At 39.6% G+C, this 27,959-nt stretch overlaps 1 protein-coding gene across 2 annotated transcripts; it reads right to left on the bottom strand.

Moving 5' to 3' along the window:
* Positions 1 to 1,962: 1,962 nt before the first annotated feature.
* On the bottom strand, positions 1,963 to 24,074 carry CLTRN (collectrin, amino acid transport regulator). Of its 2 annotated transcripts, none has more exons than XM_071748649.1 (6): positions 23,922 to 24,074; positions 23,495 to 23,553; positions 17,832 to 17,917; positions 10,851 to 10,967; positions 7,844 to 8,038; positions 1,963 to 3,932 (listed from the first exon to the last, which is right to left on the bottom strand). In XM_071748649.1, exons 1-6 carry the CDS (start codon positions 23,986 to 23,988, stop codon positions 3,776 to 3,778), a joined length of 681 nt encoding a protein of 226 aa, XP_071604750.1. In that variant the 5' UTR covers positions 23,989 to 24,074; the 3' UTR covers positions 1,963 to 3,775. The 2 variants fall into 2 exon arrangements, with proteins under 2 accessions (XP_071604750.1, XP_071604759.1); XM_071748658.1 differs by lacking the exon at positions 1,963 to 3,932 and adding an exon at positions 4,853 to 5,139.
* Positions 24,075 to 27,959: the final 3,885 nt, after the last annotated feature.

Consider the following 27,959-nt stretch of genomic DNA (forward strand, 5'->3'; position numbering starts at 1 on the left):
GGAAAGGGTTCTTCATGAAGATCAGCATGACAGAAGCAAATGTCATACCTGGACAGACAAATAAGAGCAGATAGCCTGCAAGAGGCCCTTGAGGTGATCCCTCCAGGCTCTTCAGCACCAGCTGAGCCCTGGGGGAATATTGGGTCTATCTGGTGAACACCAGATTTAGGGGTGAATACCAGAGACAGACTCTCTCAAGACTTTGTACATGTCCTGGAAGAGACGAGGCAAATGATGACACAGAATAAGCTTCAGTCTAGTTTTCTCCAACACAGAATATGCATCAGCTTGCAGGAGAGACTGCTTAACTTTCCTTAAAGCAGGTGGCAGAACAGTTCAAGTGAGGACTTCATTATCTGTCCACAGTTTGCAATCCTCCCTAAATAAATATTGATAAACAAGGACTACCGACTTCATTTACAAAACCAGTCTGTGGTCAATGCAATGTGAAGGCTGCACACAGCAAATGGATTTGTCATGACCAGTGCTCTCTCTATTTTAAGAAGGGCACTGCAGAGTTCCCACCATTCTCCAGCACTCCAAATGTGTAGCTAATGACTGACAGTGTAAATGACTTACTCATGCATGATTTGTGCTCAGTCTAGCCTAGACACCAATACTCTCAGGTAATCTGAACAGAACTGTAATGTCCTTCCTGAAATGTCGACTCACTGGGGATGCAGAGCTAGTGATAAATACCGCAGGTTTTCTTCAAACAGAACTTCTCTGGCTTTATTGTCTCACTTAATTGAATTTTTTTTTTTCGCCTCTCTTTTCTCAAATGCAGCTCTTGAAAATGAAACAGTTCAGTCTCAGGCACACCATGTTCCCTTATCGAAATTCATTGGCACTGCACAAATGTAACTGAGAGCTGAACTGACTGTGTTTCAAGAAGTAGTTTACAGTATAGTCTATAGTGCTTGCTACTCACCTTCCTGTTTATTACCAGGTCTTTCTATGGCAGGTGGTTTAGAGAGGGGAAAGAAAAAAAAAAAAAAAAAAAAAAAAAGGGTGAAAATTACATAAAACATCTGGGCCAGATTCTCAAGGGATATAAATTACCGTTGTGCCATTTGCAGGCTCTGGAGGACAGGCTTTACCAAATCAAAATGCTCTTTGTTTTCTAATAGGATCCTGCTGCACAGAGACTAGAAAAGAGATTTATTTCTTCTGCAGCACTGTGCCCTTGATTAACCTAGTTTGTGATACCTATTTCAGTGAAGGAGCATTGCTAAGTGTGATACCTGCCTGTTCATGTATCATTTGCTTCTCTCAAGTCATTTTCTGCCATCAGAGAGGCAAGCAGGATGTATGCTCTGGGTGAATCCCATATCACCATTAGCAAGAAATTATGCCAAATTACTGTAAAGTAATTATGCAGCTAAAAGGTGAGCTTGGAGGAAGCCAGTGATTGAATACCTACTATTGGAGTCAGACCACATTATATAATGTTTGCTCAGAGGCTTTTAATGTATTTTCAAAGCACTGGCCAGTGCCAAGGGCTGAACTGAACCTTCACCAGGCCTTCAGAAATATCCTCAGATATACTTGGCCCTTTTTCATACCAAGTGAATTTTATTTTCATATAATATATTACAATACTGGATAACAGTAATTCTTAATCAGTAGCTTGAGGTTGCTCTTGCACTGCCAAGCTGTTCTCACCAAAATCTTTCATGGGTTCTTGCAGAGGTGCTGAAGTTCAGCAATCCACTGTGATCACACATCCGTCATAGAAAGAATATGAAAAGTGTGAAGGTTTAGAAACAATGGGATCTGAATTACAGCAATAAAACTCTGCTTGAGTGAAAGACCTTCAAGCTATGACTGAGAAATCAATAATAACACTGCACTCTGTATATTCCCTCCAAATGATTTCAAGTACTGGTAAGCTTAATCTTTGACATTCTACTGAGAAATACATCTCCATGTTGTGAATGGTAATTCTGAAGAACTGAGATATTATCCCTAATAATAGACTTTATTAATCTTTTTCCAGAATGGAGCAGCACATCCTCTGGCACACAGAGAAGATGCAGTTGTTTTCCAGAGGGATCCACCAGCAGGATATAAAAAATGACCATGACAGATGAGACCACATGAGGCTGATGATCAGTGGGTTCCATAGTTTTATTTTGCATTTAGCTCTCCTTTCCCTGCTTCCCTTATCCTTGAGCTTACCCTGCTCAGCTTCCTCTCTTTGTTCTGCTGATTCCCCTTCTCCTTCCCATCCTTCCTCTTCTGCCTCTCACTCCCCAGGAGTCGGTGCTAAGTCAGTGTCAAAGGTGCTCAATACAGCCAAAATGCTGAAGGATTTGTACTCAGGGAGAAAAGAAACCTTTGCATCCTCCAGGACACTGGATGGTCCTTTACAAGCAGCTTTTACCATTTGACACAGTTCCTGTTGGCGAGGAGTCAGATGGAATAACCCTAATAAGTAAATGACTTTTCTAAGATTGCCTCCAAACATGACACTGGAAGCAGGATGGCTAATGGTCAGATCCTGCCTCCACTGACAAGAGTAGCTGTTCTGGGACTGCAGATCTCATATTTTGCTTCAACACACTCCCATTCTCTTTGTACAGTTACCCATCCATAAAACTTACTTTTACTGGGGCCCAGTTCTTCTGAAATCTGTCTGAATTGGATCACTGATTTAAATAGGAAGGGGATTAGAGCACAGACATTACAATCTGCATGTATGGTTGCCTTCAAAGTAATCCAGAAATGCAGCTTAGGGTCTGGCACCATTTGATGCTCTCAATTCCCAGCCATACAAATAGGAAACACAGGTCTGAACGGTTTCTGCCACTTGACCACCACCTAGACATTCTCATCCAGGCTGGGTGCACCAAGCACAGCAACTGCTCTTTCAAGCACTGAATATTTTCAAAAGCTCTCCAGGTGTCACATGAAGGTTCATCTGATGCCCTCTTTAATACATCTTGAAATCTACTCTGGTTTTATTATTTTAAAACTCCCAGAAGATTTTTTCAAAGGGCTGTGAAATGCCCTCATAAATTTAATGAGAGCTGGGCCACTAATCACAGACTGCACTTTTGGAAAATCTGCCCTGGGCTGCAAGTTTTAATTTCAACAAATTTTAAAATTTTGCAGCTTTCAGTTTCCAGATCATCTAGTCTGTAACTTTGGCTGTTAGGTAAGAAATACTTTTATTACTAGATCATTGACAGCCCTAGAGCTATAGATGACCCAGCTGTTTTCAACCTACTCTTACAGAGGCTGTGAAAACTTTTTTTTATTGCTTCAAGAAATGAAACTTTTCATGCCCTGACCACTATTCCACCCAAAGGCATACTGTTTATCAGCAAACAGAAGTCATTTTACAGAGAAACTTTTGCATATGACTTGAAAGAAAGCCCATCTAGAATTGACAATTATGGATAGCTCCCCAGTGACATTCAGGAATAATGCAGCTTGACATTCACATCTGGGAAAAACAAGCAATGGGTGTATTTAAATAATCATTAAAAAATCAAATGCCTGACACGAGGCAGGTTTCAACTCTGTTCTGCTGCACACCTTCTGGAAATCTTCAATGGATATCACTTGAAGTCTTCTCATTTGCTTTGCCCATGAACAGAAGCTTTGTAATGGAGGTTTAAGTGTATGTGTTATCAGCAAAAGGTTCTCTTGAGGGAAAGTAAGTGAAAGGACATTCTTCTTGTCTTGATATTTGACGTTCAGGAGTAGTGACAAGATAAGGCAGGCACAGGAGTCTTTCAAAAAACTGCCAGATAGCAATGGCAGCATCTCACAAGGATGTGAATCGTTCATCATCTGCTGCAAAGACTCCATTAATGTGGCCTGCTTTTAAATCCAGTGATTCACAAGCAATCCCATTTTCTGCTGTTACTGTCACTTCATCTTTCTCTTCTAAACTTTCTCTCTCTGCTGACTCTTTATTCCTTCTAAAAACAAGAAAGATAAAATCATCTTATTCTGTTGACCTGCAGCACCCCACCACAATTTCACAGACATAAAACTGCACATTTAATCAGGAGTTTATTGTAGGTTATGTCCTAGAAGGCATAATCTCATGAACCCACAGATTGGAAGCCCTGGTTTAGTGGTTTGAGGTCAAGATTGAGAATGAGAAAAACTAAAGTAGACATGTTTGCAAGTATGTTGTAAATTTTGCTTCACCTCCTTATTCTATAAAATGACCTGAGGGTGAGGAAGGAAAAGTTGGTGCAAACCAAAAGTGGAACTGTTTTCTAAATCTGGTATTGCTTTGTGTCAGGAAGGATCGATTTGTCCACGATGCAGACAAATTTAAATGAAATTTTTAACTATAGCCCTCAAATGGGGATAGTCGAGTGCCCTCACACTCCTTGATGATCTTCTCCAGAAGCTGGGTACTCTTAATGCTGCAAATAATTTTTAGTTTAAACTTCATTATTAGTCACCTTCCTACCCATTATTTTATACATTTTCCAGATCAAACAATTGCACTGCTTTCACTTTTGCGGGCCTCAGTTCTCACAAAAAGTATATTAAAATAGTTGCTGGATGAAATTTTCTAAAAATAGAGCCATGAGATATAATGTAAAGATATTGGTCAGCATCTCACAACACTCCAGATTTAAATAAATATATCCAGATGTATCCAGATTTAATAAATTCCAGATTTATTCTGACCTTGTGATCTACAAGTTCATAGTTGAAAAACCTGCTGCACATTACAGCCTGCAGCATCAGCTGTTTCAGAGGATAAGAAACTCAAAGGTCAGCTCCACTGCTTCTTCCTATCCTGCAACTTGTATTGTAACAATCTGACTCAGGACAATCATAACAACCTGACTCAGTGTAACTGCTAATAACAGCAATATTAACAATAATAAAATTTTATTGACCTTTGGGAAATTCTTGGAATTACAAACTTGCTAAAGGTGAGGTGGTAGTGAAAACTTCTGATCTCTGATTGCTGTGTCTGCTCTTACAGTGATAAAAGGAGTGCTATTTAATCCAAAAACTGCGGGGGCAGAACATAAAAGAAAATACTAAGAAGCAGGTTCAAAAGAAATGAGAGGAGCCACAGATGTATGGAACTTGTTGCCATAGGAATTCAGAGGAGCTTAAAATTTCCATGAGTCCAAGGGAAGACTCAAAAATTCACTGGAAGAGAAAGCATTGTGTGTTACCCAATACACGATGATCAAATTCAGTTCAGGAATGTCCCCAGCTGCAAAAGCTGGGAGAGTAACGACAGGGGGGAAACCCTGTGTGTTCTGGCTCTGTTTTCACTCATCCCAAGGCAAATGGATGGAAACTGGGGGGGTAGGGGTAGACTTCAGTCTAGTTCAGCATAGACAGTAGTACAACTCTGAGGATGTGCCAAAGCTATTATTGGAGAGGGAGGTGTCCTCTTGCTGCTATGACAGGAGAAGAAACATAAGGCTGAGGACAGTCTGTCTGATCCAGCTCACTGAAAAGGACTGCAATAACATGGATCAGGCAGCTGCAGCTTGAAATTTTACGTGGTGGCAGTGATACAGAGCAAAGTTCTAATAAGAAAATCTTTTAGCTCATGAAATGACACATGAGTCTAACTCATTCCTGAAACTCCATTATAGGCCCACCATGTGGTTCCCTGCCATCCTGAGTACAAATGGCCTGAGGCATGTGCTTTTGGGCTTATCTGAACCAAAGCATTGAGCTGGTACTTTAAAGGGCTATAAAAACAAAATGCCAGATTTATGAGAAATTAACACCACCCTTGGAGACAGATTTCCAACACAGCTTCCTAGGCAACAGAGCTGCCATTATGTCATCTCTGGACAAGTTTCCAAGAAAAGTCATTACTGGACATGCTGAAGTCTTTTGACAACCAGATCACATACTTTGGCATCCAAAGAAGAGATGAGCACTTTTGAAATCCTCTTCTCTGATGTATGGCTCTCTTTCAAGAAACCAAATAGCCCAGATCAACCCTTTTACATCTCCAGTCTTTGCCACGGTAGACTGAATACATGCTTGGTTTACTCTCTCTCTTCCCTGCCTGAAGATGTCATTTATATGAAAGGAGTGTTAGAGTTCAAACACGGATGAATCTGCTCTGAGGAAAGGTTATACATAGAGACAGAGTAGGAAACAGAAGTGAAAAGGAGCATAACAACTAAAAGGACAACAAGATAAAGAGGATGCCAGGTAAGCAAGCAGCAACAAGCCATATTGCAGGTAGTACGGTGACACGAACATGTAGTTTATATCAGATTGAGGGAAACTGCTCAAGCTCATCTGAGTTATTTTGAAAATAAAGGGGGAGAAATGCTGTCTTTCAGCCTGACATGGAGCACAAATGATTATTTTAGCTTGAAAAAAGCATAGCTGTTAAGGATAATTTGTTTATATTAGACTTAATTGAAATGTTCAAAGACGCCCTTTAATTTAGGCACTATATAGACACATAGAGCCATAATAATGCACAGAGGGCAGGTATGGGCTTCAGGTAGCAACATTAGTCTGCAGTTTTACAGAAAAGGTTTCCTAGGTTCAGCAGATGAAATAACCCAGCCCACTGGGTTATATATATTAAACTATCCACAGATCCCAAGTACCTAGCCAGAGTCTTTCCCCAATGGTATCTATCATCTATTTTTTTGTTGATTTTTTTTTTCTGAAACCAGAAAAGGTTTTCAAATAGATACAACTCTTCTGAATACAAAATATAACTGAAAGGATTCTGACTACATTACAAAGGGCTCTCTATAATAAGCATTTATCCTTCACAATAAGTGTTATTTTTTGAGGTCTTTTAATGTTGCTCTTCAAGGTAATAAGGAGGCAGAAACAAATACTCCACAACACATCACTTTTCATATATGAATCACTTGTTCTGATACATATTTGGAGATGCAGTATACCGTATAGCATATAATTTTAATATTAACTAGTTGTCAGCAGAATTCACCTTTTTATCAGTTCTTCTGCTCTCCCTGGATGACTGTTCCTGCAGTCATAATTTTGTCTTAAACTAACCTCTGTGGTAACCTAAAGAATGTCAGCAGATGAACTTCTATGGCAGAATCTTGGCTTAGCTGAAAAATTTCTGTTCTTACGCCCAACTCAAAGCCAACAGAGATGGCAGGATCAAAACTCCACCTACTCTCTGTCTTTCTACAACATGATGACACTAGGGAGTTATGAATAGCTTTCTCTTCTTCACCAGTGCCATCACAGGGCAGAAACTGAGAGAACACTACTGTCAAACAGCAAACACCCAGGCTCGTGGAAAGATCTGGCTACGAACATGTGAAGGGCTGGGTAGTTTGGACTCATTGGGTCATGACTGGTAGGTGAAACCACACACTGTTGACTGAGCAGGCCCTCTTCAGCCGTCCATTAATCATTATTCTGTCCTCCACTTAGGCTTCTCAAACTGCAACAGCTAATATATTTTTTAGCCCTGTCAGCTTTTGACACTACTGCTCTGGGAAGGGAACAGTCACAGCCAGCTTTCTCTCTCTTGGTAGCTATTTGGGTAGTCTGTGAGGAAGCTAACCTGTGGCACACAAAACCTTGAGAAGAATGACAGCAAATGTCTTTGAAAAGCTATCACCTCTTGTTACTGCCTCCAGGATCCTATTCTTATACTGCCTCTTTCCTCAGAGCATCTCAGCATTACTAAGGCATCTATACTTATCACAGTTACAAATATTAATCCCTTTCCTCAGAAAAGGAAGCATGGGTTATCTTTACCTGTGGAGGGAGTGGGGGCACAACTATAATTTCTCTGAGGCTGATCTGAAAAGCAAAAGCAGCCCAGCTGACTTAACTTGCCAGTACTCAGTTAAAACAGAAGGAAAGCTAAGCTGCTTACTTCTTGTGTTGCCGAATCCCTCCAACAACGAGGAAAACAATTCCAGCCACAATGAGGCAAAGAACAACACCAAATACGATAAGCCAGGCTGGTGTGGAGGGCTCAACAGGAGGTGATAAGGTTGAGGTTATTTTCAGGAACTGCAGTGTTTTGTCACTCAGGAGGAAGGCACTGTTGATTCTGTTCCGGTTCATCCTTTATAAAAACACACATATGAACATCACAGCTCTTTCTAAAGGTGTTTTATAATTTAAAAAGATAGAAGAAGGAAAAAAAAAAAAAAAAAAAAAAAAGGAATTTTCAGGTATATGCTCAAATCTTGCAAGGCTTAATCTGATGCAGCCTGATGCTGGCAGGATTACACAGACCTTCACTTTAACATAGACCTTGTTAGGAATCCATAGACACCCACACAATAACAGGGTTTTGAACACAAAACTTCATATGTATTTACCTGAAAAAATTGTGAAACACAGATGAGACCTAAAGTAAAATATTACTATTTATTTCTGGGTTGGACCATGGACTGAAGACACAGCAGGCTGTAATCTGTAAGGGTGGCTCTGTTTGCTCATGCAGCACTCGGGATTAGCATGGGAGTGGCAGATCTACCCTACCATGCTCAGAGGAGTTATTTATCAGCACCCCTTGGTGCCTCAAACTGAACCATTCTGCATGTTCTGGGCCCTTACAGCTGCTCATGCTGTTGTAGATTTTCTTAGGTCCATGAGGCACAGGATACAATTTGGTCCAGAAGAATCCACTTATTGCCAAACTGCCCTTCTTCCCTACAGTATGCAGCTTCAGGAATTTGTATTTGCACATTTTTTCCATTATGAGAAGTGGAAAGTCTGGAAAATAGGCTTTTTCACGTGAGCAATATAACCGCTACCCTTTAATGGATATCCTCACCCACATTTGCTACTATTAGACCATTTCCAGGTATTTCTGGATCTAAATCTAAGCAGTCTTATGAGGCTTTAGAAGTGTCTTTCATTAGCTTTTTGATAATGTTAACATTTTTGAGAAAATTTATTGTATATATTGGTCTTGAGAGATTCTTTTTGATTGTAGTTGTATGAGCTACAGCAGCTCCTTCTTGTACACAATTCAATTTATTTACCATAAAGCAAGCATGTCCTAAGAACAGATACATGGAAAATCCAGGCAAGATTTTGCAGATTACTTCTCTTGGAAATCATAATGTTTGACTGTCCCTTGAAGAGGAAGTTTTTAGCCTTAATGGAGAGCTAGCATTCCTGGAGAGGACTGAAAGCCATGGATATAACTGTGGAACTATTTATAACTAGAAAAACATCATGGAATGACACCATCATGACTATTTCAACTCAAGAACTGAACACTGACCCATTATACAGTAAGCCGTCTTTGATTTAGAAAAGATTTTCATCCTTTTTGATATAAAAGGGTCATTGTGAACAGCTGAAATAAGTACTGTTCACCCTTGTCTAATGGCTGGGGTCACAGAATTATGATCTGAAACACATGTAGGCAACTACAGGTGTATTTTGTGTTTGTATATGCATGAATATATCTTGTGTATACTTATGCAAGATCTTGGTTCTCACACAGAGCCCCGGGACGGTTTGCTTTCCTCTTTATTCTTACTCTGTAAACAATATATAGAAAAAAATTTGGTCTATGGGTAGAATTCTTATGTGCCACTGTAGTATGAAGAATTAGAATAATGATTTAATATGGAAGCCTGCAATCAGAAAGTACTGAATAAAAACTATTGTAGTCTTATGGACCACTTTAATTCTTGTTCCTAAGTTAGGTGGGAAATAAAACTTCTAATAAGTAGTGTACTCTTTATCAAGTGACAGACAACAGTTAAAAATCAAACACACTATAACAGCATCCAATTTTTGTGGCAAACAGGGCGCATAAAAGACTTAAATAAATCAGCTTATGCTACTGAATGTATCAAAGAATAACAGAAATGCAAAAACCCTGCATTCCAGCACTCTTACAGAGAGCTTCAGTAAATAAATAATCTGCTTCCTCCACTAATGCTATGAAGGCATTGTTTGGTGTCTCTGTAGGAAAGAGTTTAATCTGCTCATAAGCTTAAAAGTTAATCTTTTCAAAAGAACGCATACTCATTCATCAGGAATTAGGCATTACACCTCTGCAGAGATAACATGAATTCTCAAGGCAAAGCACAGAATGCCTAAAAACAAAGAGGTCTGTTTTTCCACTCCCTGCTTGAGAAATGTATGTGTATGCTGCTTGGTGGGAGTCATCCCTATAAACAAACCCCTTATGTCTAGTTGGTGGACCATTGAAGTCAGATTACTCAGTTTTTGTTTGCCCTCTTCATCTCCATGCTCTTGCCTTTATGGGCTAGAAAATGTGATATTTAGTAGAAGCAAACTGATTTGTACCACATGGTACTCTGTAAAAGGAAGGCTCAGCTCCAGTATCAAATGGCATTCTAGAAAGAGCTGGTATGAAAAAAAATGTAAGATTGTTTAAGCCAAGGTGGGACACAGCCAGCTCTGCTCATGAAGAGTTCACTCAATCTCCTCTCATGTGAAAGCTGACTTCTAAATTAAGTCAGATTAAGTGTACTTGAGAAGCACCAAAAGGGAGCCGGGTGTAGACCTGCAAGCAGAGTATTGCATCTGAGGGAGAAGGCACTTTCACCAGGAAATGTAGGAGCTGGATGAGAGCAGTGTAGGTGCATGCACTGGACAGCAAACTACAGGCAGGACCTTGGGAAGGGACTAGATTTCTTCTAAGTCTCCAACATTATGAGACATTCCTTCCCAAAGTTAGAATCCCCAGGGTCACATGCTTCACATTCTGTGAGACTTAAAATTCTTTCCAATCTCACATGTAAGGAAGAGTACACCCCTTGGTGTGCTAACTGCTTGGATTAGTTCATCCTTAAAGAGTCAGGGCACTCACTCATACAAGGATCAGAGAGAGAAAGCATCTTTTGTCAGCAAGGAAGAAGAACTTGCAGAAGCAGTGACCGTACCTGATGGCTGCCTCTATCTCACTTCCAGGAACAGTTGTCACATTTTTGGAAGAATCCGTGACAACAAACCAAAATGACACCCGACCCGTCACATTGCAGAGCAGCACATTGGAAATTCTGCAGATAGTTAAAACAAAAATCATCATTAGATATGTTTGGAAGGAATTATTGAAATATTTTAGATTTTTTTACAATATTGCGTTCACCTGAAGAGGGAAAAACTATTTTTTAAATAGTTAACAGTTCACGCTCAAGGAAGAAGTATCACTCACAGTACTTCCTCAATATGATTGAGAAAAAAAATAAGTTTATTGAGAACAAACTTGATTCTTCATATAAATTTCTGAATCTATTACAACCTTGCATTGTCTTGGACATAATTTAGGATAACCAAATGGAAAAAAACATTCTTGCATCCTAGACATCAGGGTTGGGACAAAGGCTGTAAAATGGTGCAAAAGCATTGGTGAACTAAGAGTTTTGGGCTTGACTGCTAATATCACAGGAACCAGGAATGGAGTATTCCCCACATGATTTTCAAGTGCATGTAATTCTCTAATTGGAGAGGAGAGCAACTAAATTTATGTTATTCTTTTTGACATCTTTGTTCGCAGTGTCAGGCACAGAGTGAAGGCAACAGGCTAAATTGAGACATTTTACTGTCTCTGGCCTATGCCCTTTAGCTTAAGCTATGAAAAAGATTTATCTTAACTGCTTTAAAAGAAGATTGCTCAGCTTTATGTTAAGTTAGTAGTGGAAGGGCACAGGCACACAGGCACATGTAAAAAGGGTGTGGAGGGTCTTTTAAATGCCTTTTTTTCAGATTCTTACAAATTTGTTTTCAATCATTAATACTAGTAAATGGTGGAACTATTTATAACTAGAAAAACATCATGGAATGACACCATCATGACTATTTCAACTCAAGAACTGAACACTGATCCATTAGTATCATAATAGTGACTAAGGACAAACAGTGCCCTTATGTTCTTCTGTCTGTTCCCACTATATTCACATGACAAAGAAACAAACCAGCTAAACAAATGTAATATACAAGGCTTGAATGAGGTGGTATTTATTACAGCATGTATCATAAAAGGACAGCCAAATCCTTTGGCTGATATCTAGAGATAAAAATGGGGGGGAAAATAGTTCTGTGTCATTAATAAATAAGAGAGTAGATTTAGACTAGACATAAGGAAGAAATTTTTGCCATGAGGGTGATGAAACAATGGAACAGGTTGCCCAGAGAGGTGGTAGAAGCCCCATCCCTGGGAACATTCCAGGGCAGGCTGGCTGGATCTCTGAGCAACCTGATCTTTCTGAAGATGTCCCTGCTCACCACAAGGGGCTTGGACTAGATGAACCTTAAAGTTCCCTTCCAAGCCAAACAATTCTATGATTCTAACCCAAGGAATCTGGTTCAAGCTTCAGCTTTACTGGCTATTATCAAGCAAAAAGCCTGAAAGTTTGAAATTCAGAAAGTCCAGGACTAAGACTTAGGATAATTTTTCTTTCCAGAGAGGAGCCTGGAACTGGTTTACCTTTCTGCGAGACCTACTGGGTCACAAACACAGCCACTTTGTCTTGACAGAAGCTGCCTGAGATGATCTGTCTGCAGACACTACCTGCTGTTCTGAAGAATTAAACCCTGCCGTGAGCCAGCAAAGAGGAATGTCGCTGCTCTTTTAATTACAATGATGTCGGTAATGCTCATTACCAACATAATTGGTTTTGTAGTTGGGGCTGCCCATCATCGTTTGGCAAGTTTTACCATTTCCTTCCCAGCCTCTGCTCTTTCCCGGGGTGACACCTCTCCAGCTGGCAGCCACCTACCCTGCCGCACAGCTCTGTGGTGTAGTGCCATCTGCCGGATAATTACCGTCATTAATTAAATGACCTCCGGAGTGGCCTGAGGAGCAGGAAGAGAGAGAGAGGTTGAAAGGAATGTACGGGAGCCAAAAGTGCCGAAGAATGCATCGACTTCACCGGGAAAGGAGGAGTTCGCTTTTAAGGCATTGGCTTAGTCACAGTAGTTCATCCGGGATGTTTTGAAGAAATATCTTATTTACTGCTGAAAGCTCTTCTGCATGGTGCTTTGGGTGCCTTGGGTAGTGCAGCTTTGTTTTACAGACTCCATGGGGATATGCAATAAAATGGAAAGCAAAGATTTTGCAGAGCTGCAATACCCGCTTTCTACCTCTCTGGAAAAATGTCAGTTTTGCAAATACAAAGAATTTTTATGGATAAAAGAGGAAAGCCATCCTCTGGCATTTGAAAAGGTGCTCACATCAGTTTGCTGACAATACTCAGTAGCTTAGTCCTTGCAAAACAAAAAGCATAATATTTACTGGTGGGGGGGGACCTCTACTTGCAGTTGACAGCCTCTTGTGGACTTCACAGAACATCTGAAATTTTATCTGCAGAGGAAGTTTTCTGCCAGGAGGATGTATAACAATAAGAGATAAATCTTCAGGCTACTGCAGTTCTTAAAGCTGAAATTCCTGTGGTGCAATCAAAAACTGATCCAGGTGGAAAATCTGTGTTCATGTTTCTCTAGGGATGTTCTCAAAATGGGTTGGGTGAGGAATGTTCAGGCCCCAAAGAGAAAGATAAATCTTGTAAACAACTGGCAAAACACCCAGACTTTCTCACTCTTCTTCAAAGACTGGAAGAGACTCTAACCTAGGGTCTTTCCCACAGTGTCAAGGGCTTTCAGGTTGAGACAGGGCAGCTGGTCATCATTTTGGGCAGCATTTCTCTACAGTACTGAATCAGTTAAGCTGCAAGGCTCACACTAGGATATGTAAATTTTGCCTCCTTTCTGCTCCCTGTTGTGTCTAAAATCCTTGCTTGATGATAAGCATCCAAATCCTGTCTTCACAGCCACTTTTTCATCAGTGGAATCTGAATGCTTTAAATCTTTTCAGGCTCCAAAGAGAATAATGCTGCTCATGAGAGGTTCAAAAGGGATTTAGTAAACAACAAAACAGTCCAGCAAGCACCAATGAACTTTCTTTGCAGCAGGTATGATTTTTTTCCTGTGCTATTTGTACATAGGTTTGATCCACAACATGCAGAAGCATTAAAATACTGTACCTTTACACTGTTTAGATTTCAGAAACCTGACTTCTTCATCTACTGTGCTAATTAGGTGTATTTGTTAACAAATATGTGGATATTGTTTTATTTCCTGAGAAAATTACAGACAGATCTGTCATGAGGATTGGAAGGCTGCTATTGTCAGGATGACAAGATCCTGGTCCTAGCCTTATGACACTGTGGCAAAAGTCCAAAATTTATTTCCTTTAATATGTGCAAATGAGTACCAGGGAGTAGAGGGCAGGAAACCTGGATATTAAAGACTCCTTGGCCTGAAACACCAACACTGTTCCTTATGGAGATTTACAGGATAATTTAGGGGTAAGAAAGAGTTGTCAGAGACTCAAAGGGATCTGGGTGCCTACAGTGGCCCTTAGCTTGTGGGAGAACCACAGTCTCATGTGCCAAGCACCTATTTCCAGCTTTCCCAAAATAATCAGGTTCCTTCCAACCCAGAAGTGCAGAGCTGCTTCTGCAAAGGAACATTATTTTCTTCCTTTTTGTGAACAGCAGCCATGGGATCACATTGATGTAACAGCTTTAACTTATTTAATTTATTGCTCTAAATGATCACAATATTTTTAGTATCAAAATAGCCTGTCTTAGGAAGATGGATAATGTTGATGAATTTTTTCCAGTCTCTTTGTGAGGAAAACTGCAGGTTTTTTATCTACAAATGGGGGGAATAGGCACCAAAAGTAGATTCTGTTACTGGAATGAAAGTAAATGTGATGACATTCTTTTTTCTCTAAAGATTAACTAGTCTCAGTCCCAGAAGAGATGCATATTATTTCAAATGAGTCACAGATTAGAAAAAACAGAGTTGCTAACACAAACTACAGATAAACATTTTTTAACACTGACAGATCAAAGGTTGGTTTACGTAGTTCATGAATGTATGTACTGGGAATTAATTGAAAGGCCATATGGTAGAGCAGGAAATAAAGGGGCTTTATTTCTCCACTGGAAAAAAAAGTATATATTTTATCTGTATTAATAATTACTGAGTAATTTGTATGTCTTTCTTCGATTTCACAAAAATGTGAAAATTTGACAAGCCTTTCAATCATTAAACAAGGCTCCATGATTTATTTCATTTCAGTTTAGAAATTAACTTCAGAGAACTTGAGATGTCATGTGCAATCCTGCCCATTCTACATTGGGTCACTCAGTGATTACACAAGGGCAAACCCAGCATCAACTGTGGTTTCCAGCAGCACATTCAAATGCTTGTCATTATTTGTTGGCTTTTATCCAGTTTCAGAAGCCTAACAAAAGGTGACTTTGAATCTCAGAAATGATGGGACAGGCTGCAACAATGCACTGGACAAATGCTGATCCACGGGATAAATTATCTGGGGCTTGATCCAACTTGCTGAAGTTAATAGCATTTTGTGTCATGTGAGAGTTGTGGCTGTGAGGTATTGCTGAGAGTTATTGTGGCTGTCGGTGTTAAGGGGATGTCTAAAGGAAGGTTTGTTGCATCCTTGTTATGGACTGGTGCAGAATTTACACCTTGGCAGAACCAGTATTTGGTTATGCAAAATACTGGTAAATTTTTCATAAGTCTTTATTTTGACAAATATCTTTAATTAACCAGATGCAAATTTTGGGTAAATTTAGATGCTACAAAAATGCAGCCATAAGCAATTTTTTGTTGTTGTTCTTTCATGACAGAATAATTGATCATTGATCTTGTACAGATTCCAAAGAACATCCATTGGCATTTTTCTGTAAAAGCTCCTGTAGGGTAATGTAATTTATTTGCCACAAGCTCCTGCTTCTGCCTCCCTCTTCACCATACCACAAGGCCTTTAGCAGCTGTGTGAGAGTGTCACCTCTGGGGGCTGTTCCCTATGGGATACTGAGTGCTCCCAAACCTCCTGATCTGTTGCAGAGCAGCTGGATGCCACTCCTTTCTCTGTACCCAATTCCTTCCAGCTGCCAGCCATGGGGGTAGGGAAAGGAGTCCATTGCTTCCAGGACTTCCAACACAATGGAGGCTTTCAAAGCTTTCCTGCTCCCATGTAACATGCTTGTACTTGGGGTGTATTGTCAGGTTCATCCAGCTCTCCATCACTGAACAGGGACCCTGAAGTCCCTTGGGATTTGGGAGAGCTCTATGGATAGGAAACTCCCAGCCTGTTGCTTAGTAAGTCATTCCAGACCTCAGAGCTGCAGAGCTGTCATTCAGATGACACGCTATCTACATCTAACCCCAAAGGTATCTAAAAGTCCTAGAAAAGTTCAGTTATATTTCCAATAAGTTATGCCCTTGGAGGAAGTCCTATGCCATCTTAAAAAGAGGAAAGGATACCCACACCTGGCTGTTTCCAAATATTACACTGCCTTGTTTGAAAAACATTTTTATTGATGTGAGGAAATTATTGATGTGTGCAGCCCCACCTCTAAACTGGAATAAGACTGGCATTATCATATTTGTCTATAGGAAAAACTATCTTGATAGAAAAATGAATTAAATGAGCAGAGTCTGTGATTTCCCATGGCGAATAGAGATGATTTCCATTAAAACTTTAACTTTCATACTGCTAGATTTTTTTCCACTCCTGCATTAAGATTTCTAATATTAGATGAGTCTGTAGAGAGCTACAGTGCTTGAAGAGGAAAAATATCACTGGCTTCTGACACAGGTGTTTTGCTGTGTGAAAGCACCATGACTTGGAAGGAAGAGACCTGGGACTAAAATAAGTATACAAAAGCAAATGTTTTATGGATGAAAACTCTGCTAATTCGGAAATCCAAGGAAAAGCCCTGCATAGTGACTTTTAATTAGCTTATATCTTGAACAAATTTTTGAAGTATCTATTTAATCGGGTGCAGTAGCATACCTGGCTATTTTCGTTAAGCTGGGTGTAATGGCTGTCTTGCCTTTACAGCTTGCAAGGAATAAAAATGAAACAACAAGGAACCAGTCCTGTTAGACAGAGGGGGAAATCAACTTCTATTTAAGAGAAAGTGCAGCAACCACAATAATCATCATTTGAATATAGTTAGCTAATACTTTTGCAAATGTGGAATATGCAGTATAAGCCTGAAGCACTTTTTTAATAAGTAAATTAAGAACCTTCTCGTTAGCCTACCAGAACCACAGATCTTTCCTTTAAGACTGAAAAACAATGAAAAAATAATAGGTCTATAGAGATACACTTACAAGGTTTCTCATTTAAGAAAGATAAGAACATACCAAAAATACAGCTTGCTAAATGGCCTGTCTAATCTGGTATCTAATTTCATAAGTAGCGAGGATCAGACGCCTGGAAAGAATATTCAATACCTCAGGGTAGATTTAATCCCAAAACCAATTAAAGGCTGATTTATCTCTGAACTGCAACATCTGAAACTTCTTGATCCTGGGTAACTCAACCGCTGCAATATTAGGGATAAAATATCACCCCAGCAGAACACAGCACTGGCAGAGCTATCCACCTTCCACACTTCTCATCAGCAGCATACCACTGAAGCTGTGCTCTAAGAGAATGTGCCCCAAAGCTGCTTATTCAAGGATCTTCACTGCATTTCTTGACCATCCCGATGTGTCCCTTCGCCTTCTCCCAGTATGTCTCCAGAAAGCCCAGAATCCTATGGCCAGATTCTCCTAGGGTGAACTGGCACAATCCCACCGAGATCCACAGCTCCCTCACTTCCCATCAGCGGGGATGCTGACCCAAATATTGGACATGTCTGAAGACAGAGAGACTGTCATGTTTAACACATATATCTGTGTGTCAAAGAGAGATGCTGGAACAGTTTGGTTTTAGAAGCTGAGTACAATGTATTCTGCAGTTCAGTAGAGCAGAGAATGGGCCACCACAAATAGCGTTGTTAATATGTATGAGGCAAATCGGAGTAGACACTTACTGAGTTGTTCTCTTGCTGGAATATCTTCTCATTGAAAAAGCCACCATTGCCTTGAAGAGGTACTCTTCATTAGCATCCCAGGCATACTGTAAAGGAAGACAGAAAATAATCAGTTTCAGTACTAGTGCTGGCAGTGCAGAGAGGGAAAAGAGTCACTGAACCTGAAATGCTGTATTGATCGAGAAACTGAATAAATTATCTGATTGTGCTGTGAAAATAAACTCATGCCTATTATTTAGCGTGCACAAAAGACTTTTCTAATGGATGCTATAAAGCGCAATATAAAGTGTGAGGAAGGTTTCCAAAAACTGAATTAATTGAATGTTTCTGAAAGCTGATTAAAATGGAAATACAAAGTTTCTTGTAGGAAAGACTAAGCATTTTACTAGAGTTCTCCCCACACAGCTACACCCATGACCTTGACTCATTTGCTGAATAAACTTCATTAAAGTAGAAGGTTTGATCATCTCAAAGATGATTTGGTTCTGCCCCAAAAATAAAATTTTTAAAAAACCCAAAAAACTAAAAGCTAGTGTTAAAGGTAGTCTCTGGGGTTTCAATGTCAAGACATTAAGAAATAAAATAAGATTATGGTCTTACTACAGGACATCCCTGAAAAAAGAAGACAGACTCAACTACAGTCCAAATTACTACATCACACATGAGACAAAAGAAATAAACCAGCATCCTTACTAGTTAAATAATAAAATATCGACTCCAAAAACTGTTCTCTAAAAATCACACTATCATAACTTCATTTTTCTGAGATAGCTCCACCAAGTACCCCTGGGCTTTTATTCACATATGCAATTCTAATCACCTGTAAGAAATGCACCTATTACTTTTTTATAACAAGAGCTATGACTGAGGCATACTGATTGAATTTCCCCTTTCAGCAGATTACAAAGATTAATAGTTTCTTGGAATGATATAAATGGAGGTTAGAGGCAGCTTTCTTCAGTCAATCAGAACAGAAATCTAATCTTTAACTTTCAGCATTAAAAAAATCTGCACTGTAATCATCCAAACCAGAAACCCAACTGTGTGGATACTTAACCCTGTTGACAACTTGGACCTACTTTTTCAAGGGCCTTTATAACACACTCAGAAAACAGCAATATACATCAAAATGGTAAGCAGCACTGAAATGCCAAATCTTTATTCTGATTTCAAATTTAAATTCTGAGTTAATATTTAAATTCAGATTTTGGATGCACAGAGGCTCAACCTCTCTGCAGAAAGAAGAAATCCAAGTTAGAGACATCAGCCCTTTTTTCACTCTGACATTCTGTAGGTTGGGAAGTTAAGCAAGGAAGGAGGCATTCATTTAAAGGGCAGAAAGTCATACTGATCAAATTTATCATCCCTAGAAAAATGATGAGTTGCAAAATGGGCTGAGATGCAGTAGGACAGGGAAAACAACATTAAGCAACTGAGTACTCAGGTAGCATTAAAATCCAGATGCAGTGCTGAGAATCTGGGGCCTGACAACACTTCTGCCTTGTGAATGAAGAGAGGTGTAAGCACACTGTGGTAATGCATGCCAGCCTGGACACTGAAACTTGGAGAAAAAGAAAAAAAAAAAATTGAGACTGAAAAAAAAATTATGAAAGCCTGTGTTTTGACCCCACTGCATTGATGAAAATGTGGCAGTAATGACAGCAACTAGTACTAAAAGAGATAATGTAGTAGATGAATGAATGTAGTTGAGAGCCATAAAACTATTTATCATGATTTTAGAGGCATCTGTATTTAAAACACAAAGCACAATTTGCAGCACTACAAGGGAAGATTCTCCTTTAATTGTGTTTGGGACTATTGACTGAATCCCTACATGACATGCAGCCTTTGAGAACAGGTCCAAAATGACAGAAAGAAATCATTTGCTATCCAGTGGATTAAACCAGCTGGAGAGATAATTTAATCAGTTGTCTTGAAAATGGATAATGATGAAGCACACTCCATTTCATGCTTCCATGGACAGAAATGCAATGCACCACTGCCAAATATATGTATTTGATAAGTTCATGAATTTTATCTTTAGTGTAGTACATGTATATATGCACAATGTATTATTATCAGATATTCAGATTTCAAAAATAATGCAGAATCCCAGAGTTTCTCTAAGTCAGAGTAACAAAAAGGGTATCTCAAAACAGGGAAGCACTTTAAGAAAGGCAGAATAAACAGAAAGCTGCAAGAAACATGGGAGGAGACTGACAAAGCTTCACAGAAATCAGGGGTCTGCTTGAGAAGAAGGAAATGCAGAAAAGCTTCTGGGCAGAAGAGAAAGAATCCCTGAGAAAATGGTGGTCAGACAAGGGGCAAAGGAGATGGAGATGACTGTAGGCTCAATGTGGACAAGAACTCTACATGTCTGTATGCAGGGAGGAGGCAATATGAGGAGCAAAAGTATGGCAAGAATATCTTTAAGCCAATTAACTGCATCATTGCCAAAATGCAATTTCTGATCATTATCTTTCTTCAGTCAGAAGGACAGGTGCAAAGAAATTTGAATCACTGTATTATCAGGCTTTATCTGTTTCATCTTTATCTCCTGAACTGAGGCCTGAATTGAGGCTAATGACCGAGGATGTTACTTCTGTTCTTATGTTCCTACGAAGTGCAGCTGTTGATGTCCTTTTTGTGCTGCTATAGAGGAAACGTATTAAATATCACTTGCAACCACACACTAAAAACATAACTCTCTTATCAATGAAATCTTACATGATGGCATCCAAAATACTGATATTTATCATCTTTGGTCTACAAACACAAAGACCTTGATTCAGTTGCACTTGCCATCTTTTATATGTTAAAGAGGAGCAGAATTAGGCACATCTGACTGTGAAATCCAGTCTTAAGTGCCTGGCAGTAAAAGAAGAGGTTGATGAAATTAAGGGTGAAAGATGATAAGTGTAGGTTGTTGACGGGGTGAAATACTACAGTAGTGCTCCAAGGAAGACAAAATTTAAGCTAGGAGATGGAGAGTATAATATTGCAAGGTAGCCCTGAGCAACCTGATCTGATTTCAGTGTTGATCTGGCTTTGAGCAGCAGCAGACCTTTCAAGATTCCTTCCCTCTTAAATGGCTCTGTGTTTAACTAGACAACCATTTAGACTGGAATGTGGCTACTGACACACAAACACACTTCTAGGTCCCACTTGGTGGCAAGATGCACGTCATCCTTTCTCCTCTCCATCCTCTACCCTGGAAACATCCCAAATGCATGAGCCAGAAGGAAAATTCACCTTTGACTTTACCTGGCTGCAGCCCCTGAGGTGTGATCTCTTTGATTCTTATGGTCAAACAGACACAGAGTTACACAGACTTTTCAATGTATATAATTTCCGATCACTCTCTAGTTGTCTTTGGCCCTTCTGAATAAACACTCTGCTAACTCCATGAGTAAGAAGCAACTCGTGACAAGCAGCTATTCCAGAAGCCACTCACAAAATTAACACCATCCTCTGAGAGATTCTTAAATCACTTCCCTTCCATTTAGGCTTACAGGCACTGTGTTTCCTCCCACCAGTTAGCAAACCATGTCTCTGTCAAGTACACCCATTTTTTGCAAATAAAATTATAATGTCTACATACTTATTGTATTCAAGCTGCTCTTTCCCACTCCCTTGTGGTAAGAACTATATAAATACAATAAATAGCACATAGTATAGCCCATCTTGTGAACAAATAAAAAAAGGGTGTCCTGGCTTTGTCAGCATCACACAAAGTGGATGGCATGCATTAATCCATGTGGGAAACTACACTAACATATTTTGTATGGCCCTGAATGTACACTGGAGTTATCCTGCCAGCCCTAAAGCAAAATATCCACAGTATCAGGGTTTTCTTTTATCATCCAGCTTGAAGTAACTTTGAAATTAATGAAGATATTCTAATCTGGCTGAGTCCTAGTCTAATACAACGACAACATTATGCTTTTCTTGGATAAACAGATAAATAAAACATAAAGTTCAGTGCCCCAAATTCTTCAACCAAAATGAATTTCAGTTTGATAGCAGTTTCAATTTTCAGTTTTAGTCATTTGCAGAGAAGATTGCAATGGCTAGGAAGAGGAACAATCACCTGTGTACTTAATAATTAGTTCATTTTTTTGTGGATAATTTTGTACGACATCATACCCCTTTCAGCATATTGTTATTCTAAAATGCTGTTCCAGATTGCCCCGTACTTAGGGCTTCCACAAATTTTCTTACATGAAACAAACTACTATCCATCTACAAAAAAACAATGAACTCCTCAGTTTCCACTTTATTCTTGTAATATAAAGTGCCTGTAAGATTAGTTATCCACTTTTTGGAGGAAAAGTAAAAAAAAATCACAAAAGATAAAACAGAAACTTCTTATTTTACTACAGTTGGAGAAGTAAAAAGCACTAAGAGTGAGCATTACTGGGAATGGCAATTTTTGGTGTTTACTAATATTTTGAAACAAAATTATGTCAAAATATTAGCAGCTATCATCAAGAGAAGCTTCAATAATGACTATGGCATATTTTCAGCAGTAGGATTACACTACTTTTAATAAATTTGTAAGCAATTCAGGCTCTGACTACTGTTTAATTAGTCTCTCACCCAAGAGAAATTACTTTGATACAATTTTCAACAAATACTTTAGCACATATCTTGAGTCTTGCTTCCCACGTTGCATGGCTTATGAAGTTACCAGCAGAATTAGGTCACTGCTGATGTTAGTTTAAATTACCTGAAATTTCAGAGGAATTTCAGAACAGCTTCTATGATCATAGGGAAATTCTCCTATCTGCAGTCTCTTATAACATCTAACCCACTGCTTTTTGTTTCCCAGGGCTCCTAATGTAATCAGACACCAGCCTTTGAGTGGAGATGACTGTCTAAGACATTTCATGTCTAATTTTATGCTGAGCCCTGTAATACAGTGCAGATTCGCTTTAAGCATTCAAATCTTCAAATGAAGTTCTGACCTCTTCCATATTTCATAGTGTTTTAGATCAGGAAGCATCATTTGGTCATCTAATTTCCCAATCTCTTGCATATCACAGAACCTTACTACTCACACCAGTATTTCTATATCGAGTCTGAGAACTTGAATTAAGCCAAAGTATTTCAGTCCTCATGAGAGGAGTCTGCCTCTGGGCAGACAAGAAAGGCCACTATCCAAAGCCTTACATCAGTAGGGAATTGATGACATATGCTTGAATGATCTCTACAGATCATGCTTGTCTGAGAGCCTGACATGAAGTCCTAGTTAATAATGACTTAGCAATCAATTTCTGCTTCTCTTCCCAGACATGCTTGACTTTAGAATTAGCCTCCTCAAGCAGAAGTGCTTTTCCCAAAAATACGGACTTAGATTTATGCAGCACCTCCTATGCATAAAGTGCATCATCACTACTGTTTTTCCAAGAAAAAAAAAATCCTTGATAGAAAATTATCTTTATGAAAAGGCAAGCTTTGCACTTGTCTTAAAGGACGCTGTTTTAAGCAATGGGACAGTTAAATGTCAAGAAGTGGATGCCTGGATCATGACTTGAGCGAGCTACTACAATTAACTCTTCAGAACAAACTGCTTGTGCTGCCTTCAGAAATTTTGCAGTGTATATGAGTTCTATTTTGGCAGATACTCAGTTAGGAAGAATATGTGAAGATACTTTACTTACTGCATTATCTCCCAAAGCTGTTTTGATACTAAGCCGTACTTTGAAAGCATTCTGTGCATCTGACACAAAGAGAAAAAGAACATGCATTGAAAGTCAGCCAAAATAAAATATTAAATCGTTTACTTCTGCAGTTATTTCACAAACTACAGCTTCTAAATGTGTCTTAACAGAACACCTGGTTAGGAGAACGGAAGTTACTAGGCTGAAAAATGCCACAGGGCTAAAGATGACCTCTTTACAATAGGCAAGATCAACTTCTGTATTTAATTATCAAACTCATAAAAGAAGGAAGGACATGCTCAGTGTTTCAATCTTCTAACTAGAAACAACCAATTAAAATAAAAATCTAAGATGCTGACAGCTTTGTAGGCATAAACTCCTAGCTACATTCATCTGGAGAAGGATAGGAATCAGCTCCAAAACTTACCTGGCTTGCAAAGCTCAGCACGAGCAATGGCAACTACAGAGAGAGAAATCAGCAAAACCCGTAACATCCTGTCAGTGTGAAAAGGTTGAGGCAAAAAGAAGTGAGCCTCCCCTGTAAAGCACTCTTAAACTTTCTGTGACCCAGGATTAAAGCATCAGCAGAACAAGTGGGCAACCAAGTAAAAGGTTTAATAATTAACCCCCGTTATTTTAACTAAAACGGGCACTAGAAACAACTGTCTTCTGTTAGATATTTACTACCATTCTCTGTAGTAAAAAAAAAGAAAAAAAAAAAAAAAAGGAAAAAGTTTTTAATTTTCCTTCTTCATTTTTAGAATAATGCAATACCTTATACAATGCTCCAGGCCAGTCCTTTCCACCCCTCCAGATGCAGTATAAGACAGGCACACAAGATATCCAAGGGATGTTGCACAGAGTATCCAGCAGCTGCAGAGGTGAGATGCTCTGCTGTCACTCACACCAGGTGAATTTGTAGCTCAGCTGCCACCAGATCCTCAAGAATTCTGCCACCCAGCTTTCTTCGGAAGCTGGCTGGTCCCACAGCTGGCCCCTGAGGATAAAGGAAGACTGGAAACCCTTTTCCTCTCTCCAAAAGAAATGCATGATGAACACAGAAGCTCAAGCCCCAAAAGCCAGGGGTCCTGGTTTGCCTGTTTGCTTTCAACTCAGAGTGCTTCTGCAGGGCAGGTCTGGAGCCCCCAGTGCTGTGTAACCCCAGTCCCACTCCTGCATCCTGGCTTGGGAGGTTGCCTGAGCCTGGCAGAGCAAACTCCTCATTCCAGACAGAAAAAAACCCCACAACACATCTGAGGCATTACTTTGCATGAAAACAACAGTTATAAAGGTGGAGAACTACTTTGTTTCTTTTGCAAGATTATTATGGAAGCAACCGGAGTAAGAAGAGGTGCAATGAAAGGATTTCAGAGAAACCATTTTGAATAAGGACATTATAGACATGATATATATGTAGGCACACAAGTATGTTAATACTTTAATGGTGCACTCTATGCTATTAGCCAAATGTTTATCAGGACAAAGAAATAAATGCAGAGGAGAAAGAATTCAGAAACTGAAATGTATCAGAAGGACCTGAATAGTCCTTGCAATCTGGGTGGCAGGGCAGGATTATTTTTTTCTGCTCTGCTGCTGTACTCCCCCTGTAGCCACACTGATTAATGGTGAGTTTCTAAATTGAAGACTGCTTCAAAATTACTTTCAGTCGGTCCTTCAGCACTGTGAAGTGTGTCTTGAGCCTGCAAAACCAAAGACCTTCACAAGAATGACTACTGGTGAGAAAATCTCATTTAACTGTGGGACTGAATTTATGGAAAACAGTGACCAGTATTTACCATGCAAGAATACCCTGGACTTTCAGGTAACAGAAAACTTACTGTTTCACTAGTTTAGTTTTATTTTTAAAAGCCACTGTCAAAGCACTTGATAATCCATCTTTAAAAGTCATTAAATCAAGCTGATTCCTGGGCATCTGTTTACTCTTGCTAAGCAACCAGCTCTGAGTACAAAAATATTGGATATATTATCTGCTTAGATGTTCAATCTATGCCTATGAAAACAAAAAGTGATGCATTCATTTCTATTGAGGGATTAAATTAACACCCTTTATGTACATGCATCAAAAGGAGAGCACTAAAATATGTACAGATATCTGAAAACTACCAGTTTTTGGTAATATTTGTAATTTAAAAAATCATAAGAGAATGTGAATGTGACCAGTTTCATGCTAAATCCACATGCATTTCTTTAATAATGAGCATTTGCACTTTGCTGTACCTTTGGGAAAAATACCGGAGAGCACAGGAATAAGAGCAGAAAAGCCATGCATCATCTCCCTGCTGCCAGAGACAACTGACAGTGAGTGTCAATGCGCAGCATCACAACTTCTCCCTGCTGTAAACCACTGTAAATCAGTTCTTTCCCTCAGAATCACATGAAGCCTGTGTCAAAGTACACCAAAGGCACACACGATGCCCCGCAGGGACAACCTCAGAGGACATGACTGGATTCCCTGATCAGGGGCTGCTGACTTCCAGCCAGGATGGTTGATTTTCCCCAATTTGTCTTGCTGGCAAGAGGCAAGACAAATGATTTTTTCCAGCATAGAGGGGGGGAGGCCACAAGAAGCAGCAGTGTGATAAACACTCCAGCTTAGAGCTCACAGGGAGAGCATCGTGCAGTTGATATATGCGTGCATGGCAACTTGGATCCATGCCAAATGCATCCAGCTGGCTGCCTATGTGCTTATTGGATTGTATATGTACAGAGCACTGCACATAAGCAACTGATTGCTGCACATCTATAAATCTTTCTCTAAAGCCAGCATTTTTTTAACAAGCAGTGTGGACAAGCAAGCCTAGACCAGTTTTTATTACAAAGTTAACTTTTCTTCAAATCAATGACATTTAAAAAACACTGCAACTTTTCAGGTTACAAATGGACTATATCAGGATAGCCTAAAAGGAGATATTCTGCCACTTTGTATCTCTGTAATAAATGTATGTGCACAGATGACTTTCCAGCCTCCTTCTTCCATTTTAGTCATACAGGTAGCACTGCTTAAATGTATCTGCATTTGTTTGCCACTGATTAATTGGCATCAGTTTGCTTAACAAATGACAATCTACATGCACATATGCAAGGTAAAGTTTTAATTCAGCACTTTGTGAAGTATTAGATTTTTTAATAGTTCCTCTTTTATAGTAACTTTGTTTTTCCTAACTACTATTGAACTACTAATTCTACTAATTCTAGTTCTACTAATGAACTACTAGTTCTACTAATGTAGAACTTCAAATATGCACTACATCCTGGAATTAGCATTGAACTAATGCAAAGAATTATTTCTCTTCTTCTACAACATGAATTTGTCTGCATGGTTGAAAATAACAGCATTGCTATGTTTTTTTAAGTGATTGTGACCTCCAGAAGTACACCATAATTTGGAGCTTCAAATGAAGACTGAAATTTCAAGAGAGCTGATAATATGTGCTTGCAACCCAGAAAGCCAACAGTATCCTGAGCTGCACCAAAGGAAGAATGGCCAGCAGGATGAGGGAGGTGATTCTCCCTCTCTACTCTGCTCTCATGACAAACCACCTGGAGTACTGTGTCCATTCCAGGGACATCAACACAAGAAGGACATGGACTTGGTGGAGTGAGTCCAGAGAAGGGCCACTAAGATGATGAGAGGGCTGCAGCACCTGTCCAACAAGGAGTAGCTGAGAGAGTTGTTAGGTCTGGAGAAGAGAAGGCTACAGGGAGACCACGTAGCAGCTTTCCAGTACCTGAAGGGACCTACAGGAAAGCTGGAGATTTTTTACAAGAGAGTGTACCCCTCTGTCAGGACAGAGGGGTAATGGCCTTAAACTGTTTGAGGGGAGATACAAGCTAGACACCAGGATTTTTTTACTGTGAGGGTGGTGAGACAGGGTTGTGGCTGCCCCCTCCCTGGCACTGTTCAAGGCCAGGGTGGATGGGGCTTGGAGCAACCTGGTCTGGTGGGAGGCGTCCCTGCCCATGCAGAGGGGTTGGGGCTAGATGATCTTTAAGGTCCCTTCCAATCCAAGCCATTCTGTGATTCTATGTGATAATATGACTTGGTAAAACAAACAAAACACCCTCCCATCTTCTCGGTGTGATTAGAATTTACTTTGCTGCTTCTTTGAATGTCTTTGAAATGGAAAATCCCAGCAAAGTAAAAGATTGATAGCTACCATATAAGTTAATTAACAGCTATGGACAAACTTAACCTGAATTTTCAAATTTGACAAATTAACAGTTTTAAACTCCAAGAAAGTTAATCTTTAGTCTTAAATAGTTGTGTTCAACTCTTATGAGGAGCAAGTCAATGTGCTACTGTCAGCATTAGTCACTCGTGAAGATGTACCTGGAGAACTGCAGGTCTAATTGTACACAGTGCCTTGCAGTACTCCAGGTGCAATGGAAACATCAGATGCTGTGTATCTGCTGCACACCTCAGAAGTTGGAGAGAGAAGCATCT

The sequence above is a fragment of the Heliangelus exortis genome, chromosome 1 (genome assembly GCF_036169615.1).
Source record: "Heliangelus exortis chromosome 1, bHelExo1.hap1, whole genome shotgun sequence".
NCBI classification, from domain to species: Eukaryota; Metazoa; Chordata; class Aves; order Apodiformes; family Trochilidae; genus Heliangelus; species Heliangelus exortis.

What these genes read in the sequence shown, in the direction of transcription:
- CLTRN (XM_071748649.1), bottom strand. Translation starts at nt 23,988, where the DNA reads ATGTTACGGGTTTTGCTGATTTCTCTCTCTGTAGTTGCCATTGCTCGT. An exon ending in TGCTGAGCTTTGCAAGCCAG is followed by an intron (nt 23,554 to 23,921) that starts GTAAGTTTTGGA and finishes TCTTTGTGTCAG; the next exon opens with ATGCACAGAATGCTTTCAAA. An exon ending in CAGCTTTGGGAGATAATGCA is followed by an intron (nt 17,918 to 23,494) that starts GTAAGTAAAGTA and finishes CTTCCTTTACAG; the next exon opens with TATGCCTGGGATGCTAATGA.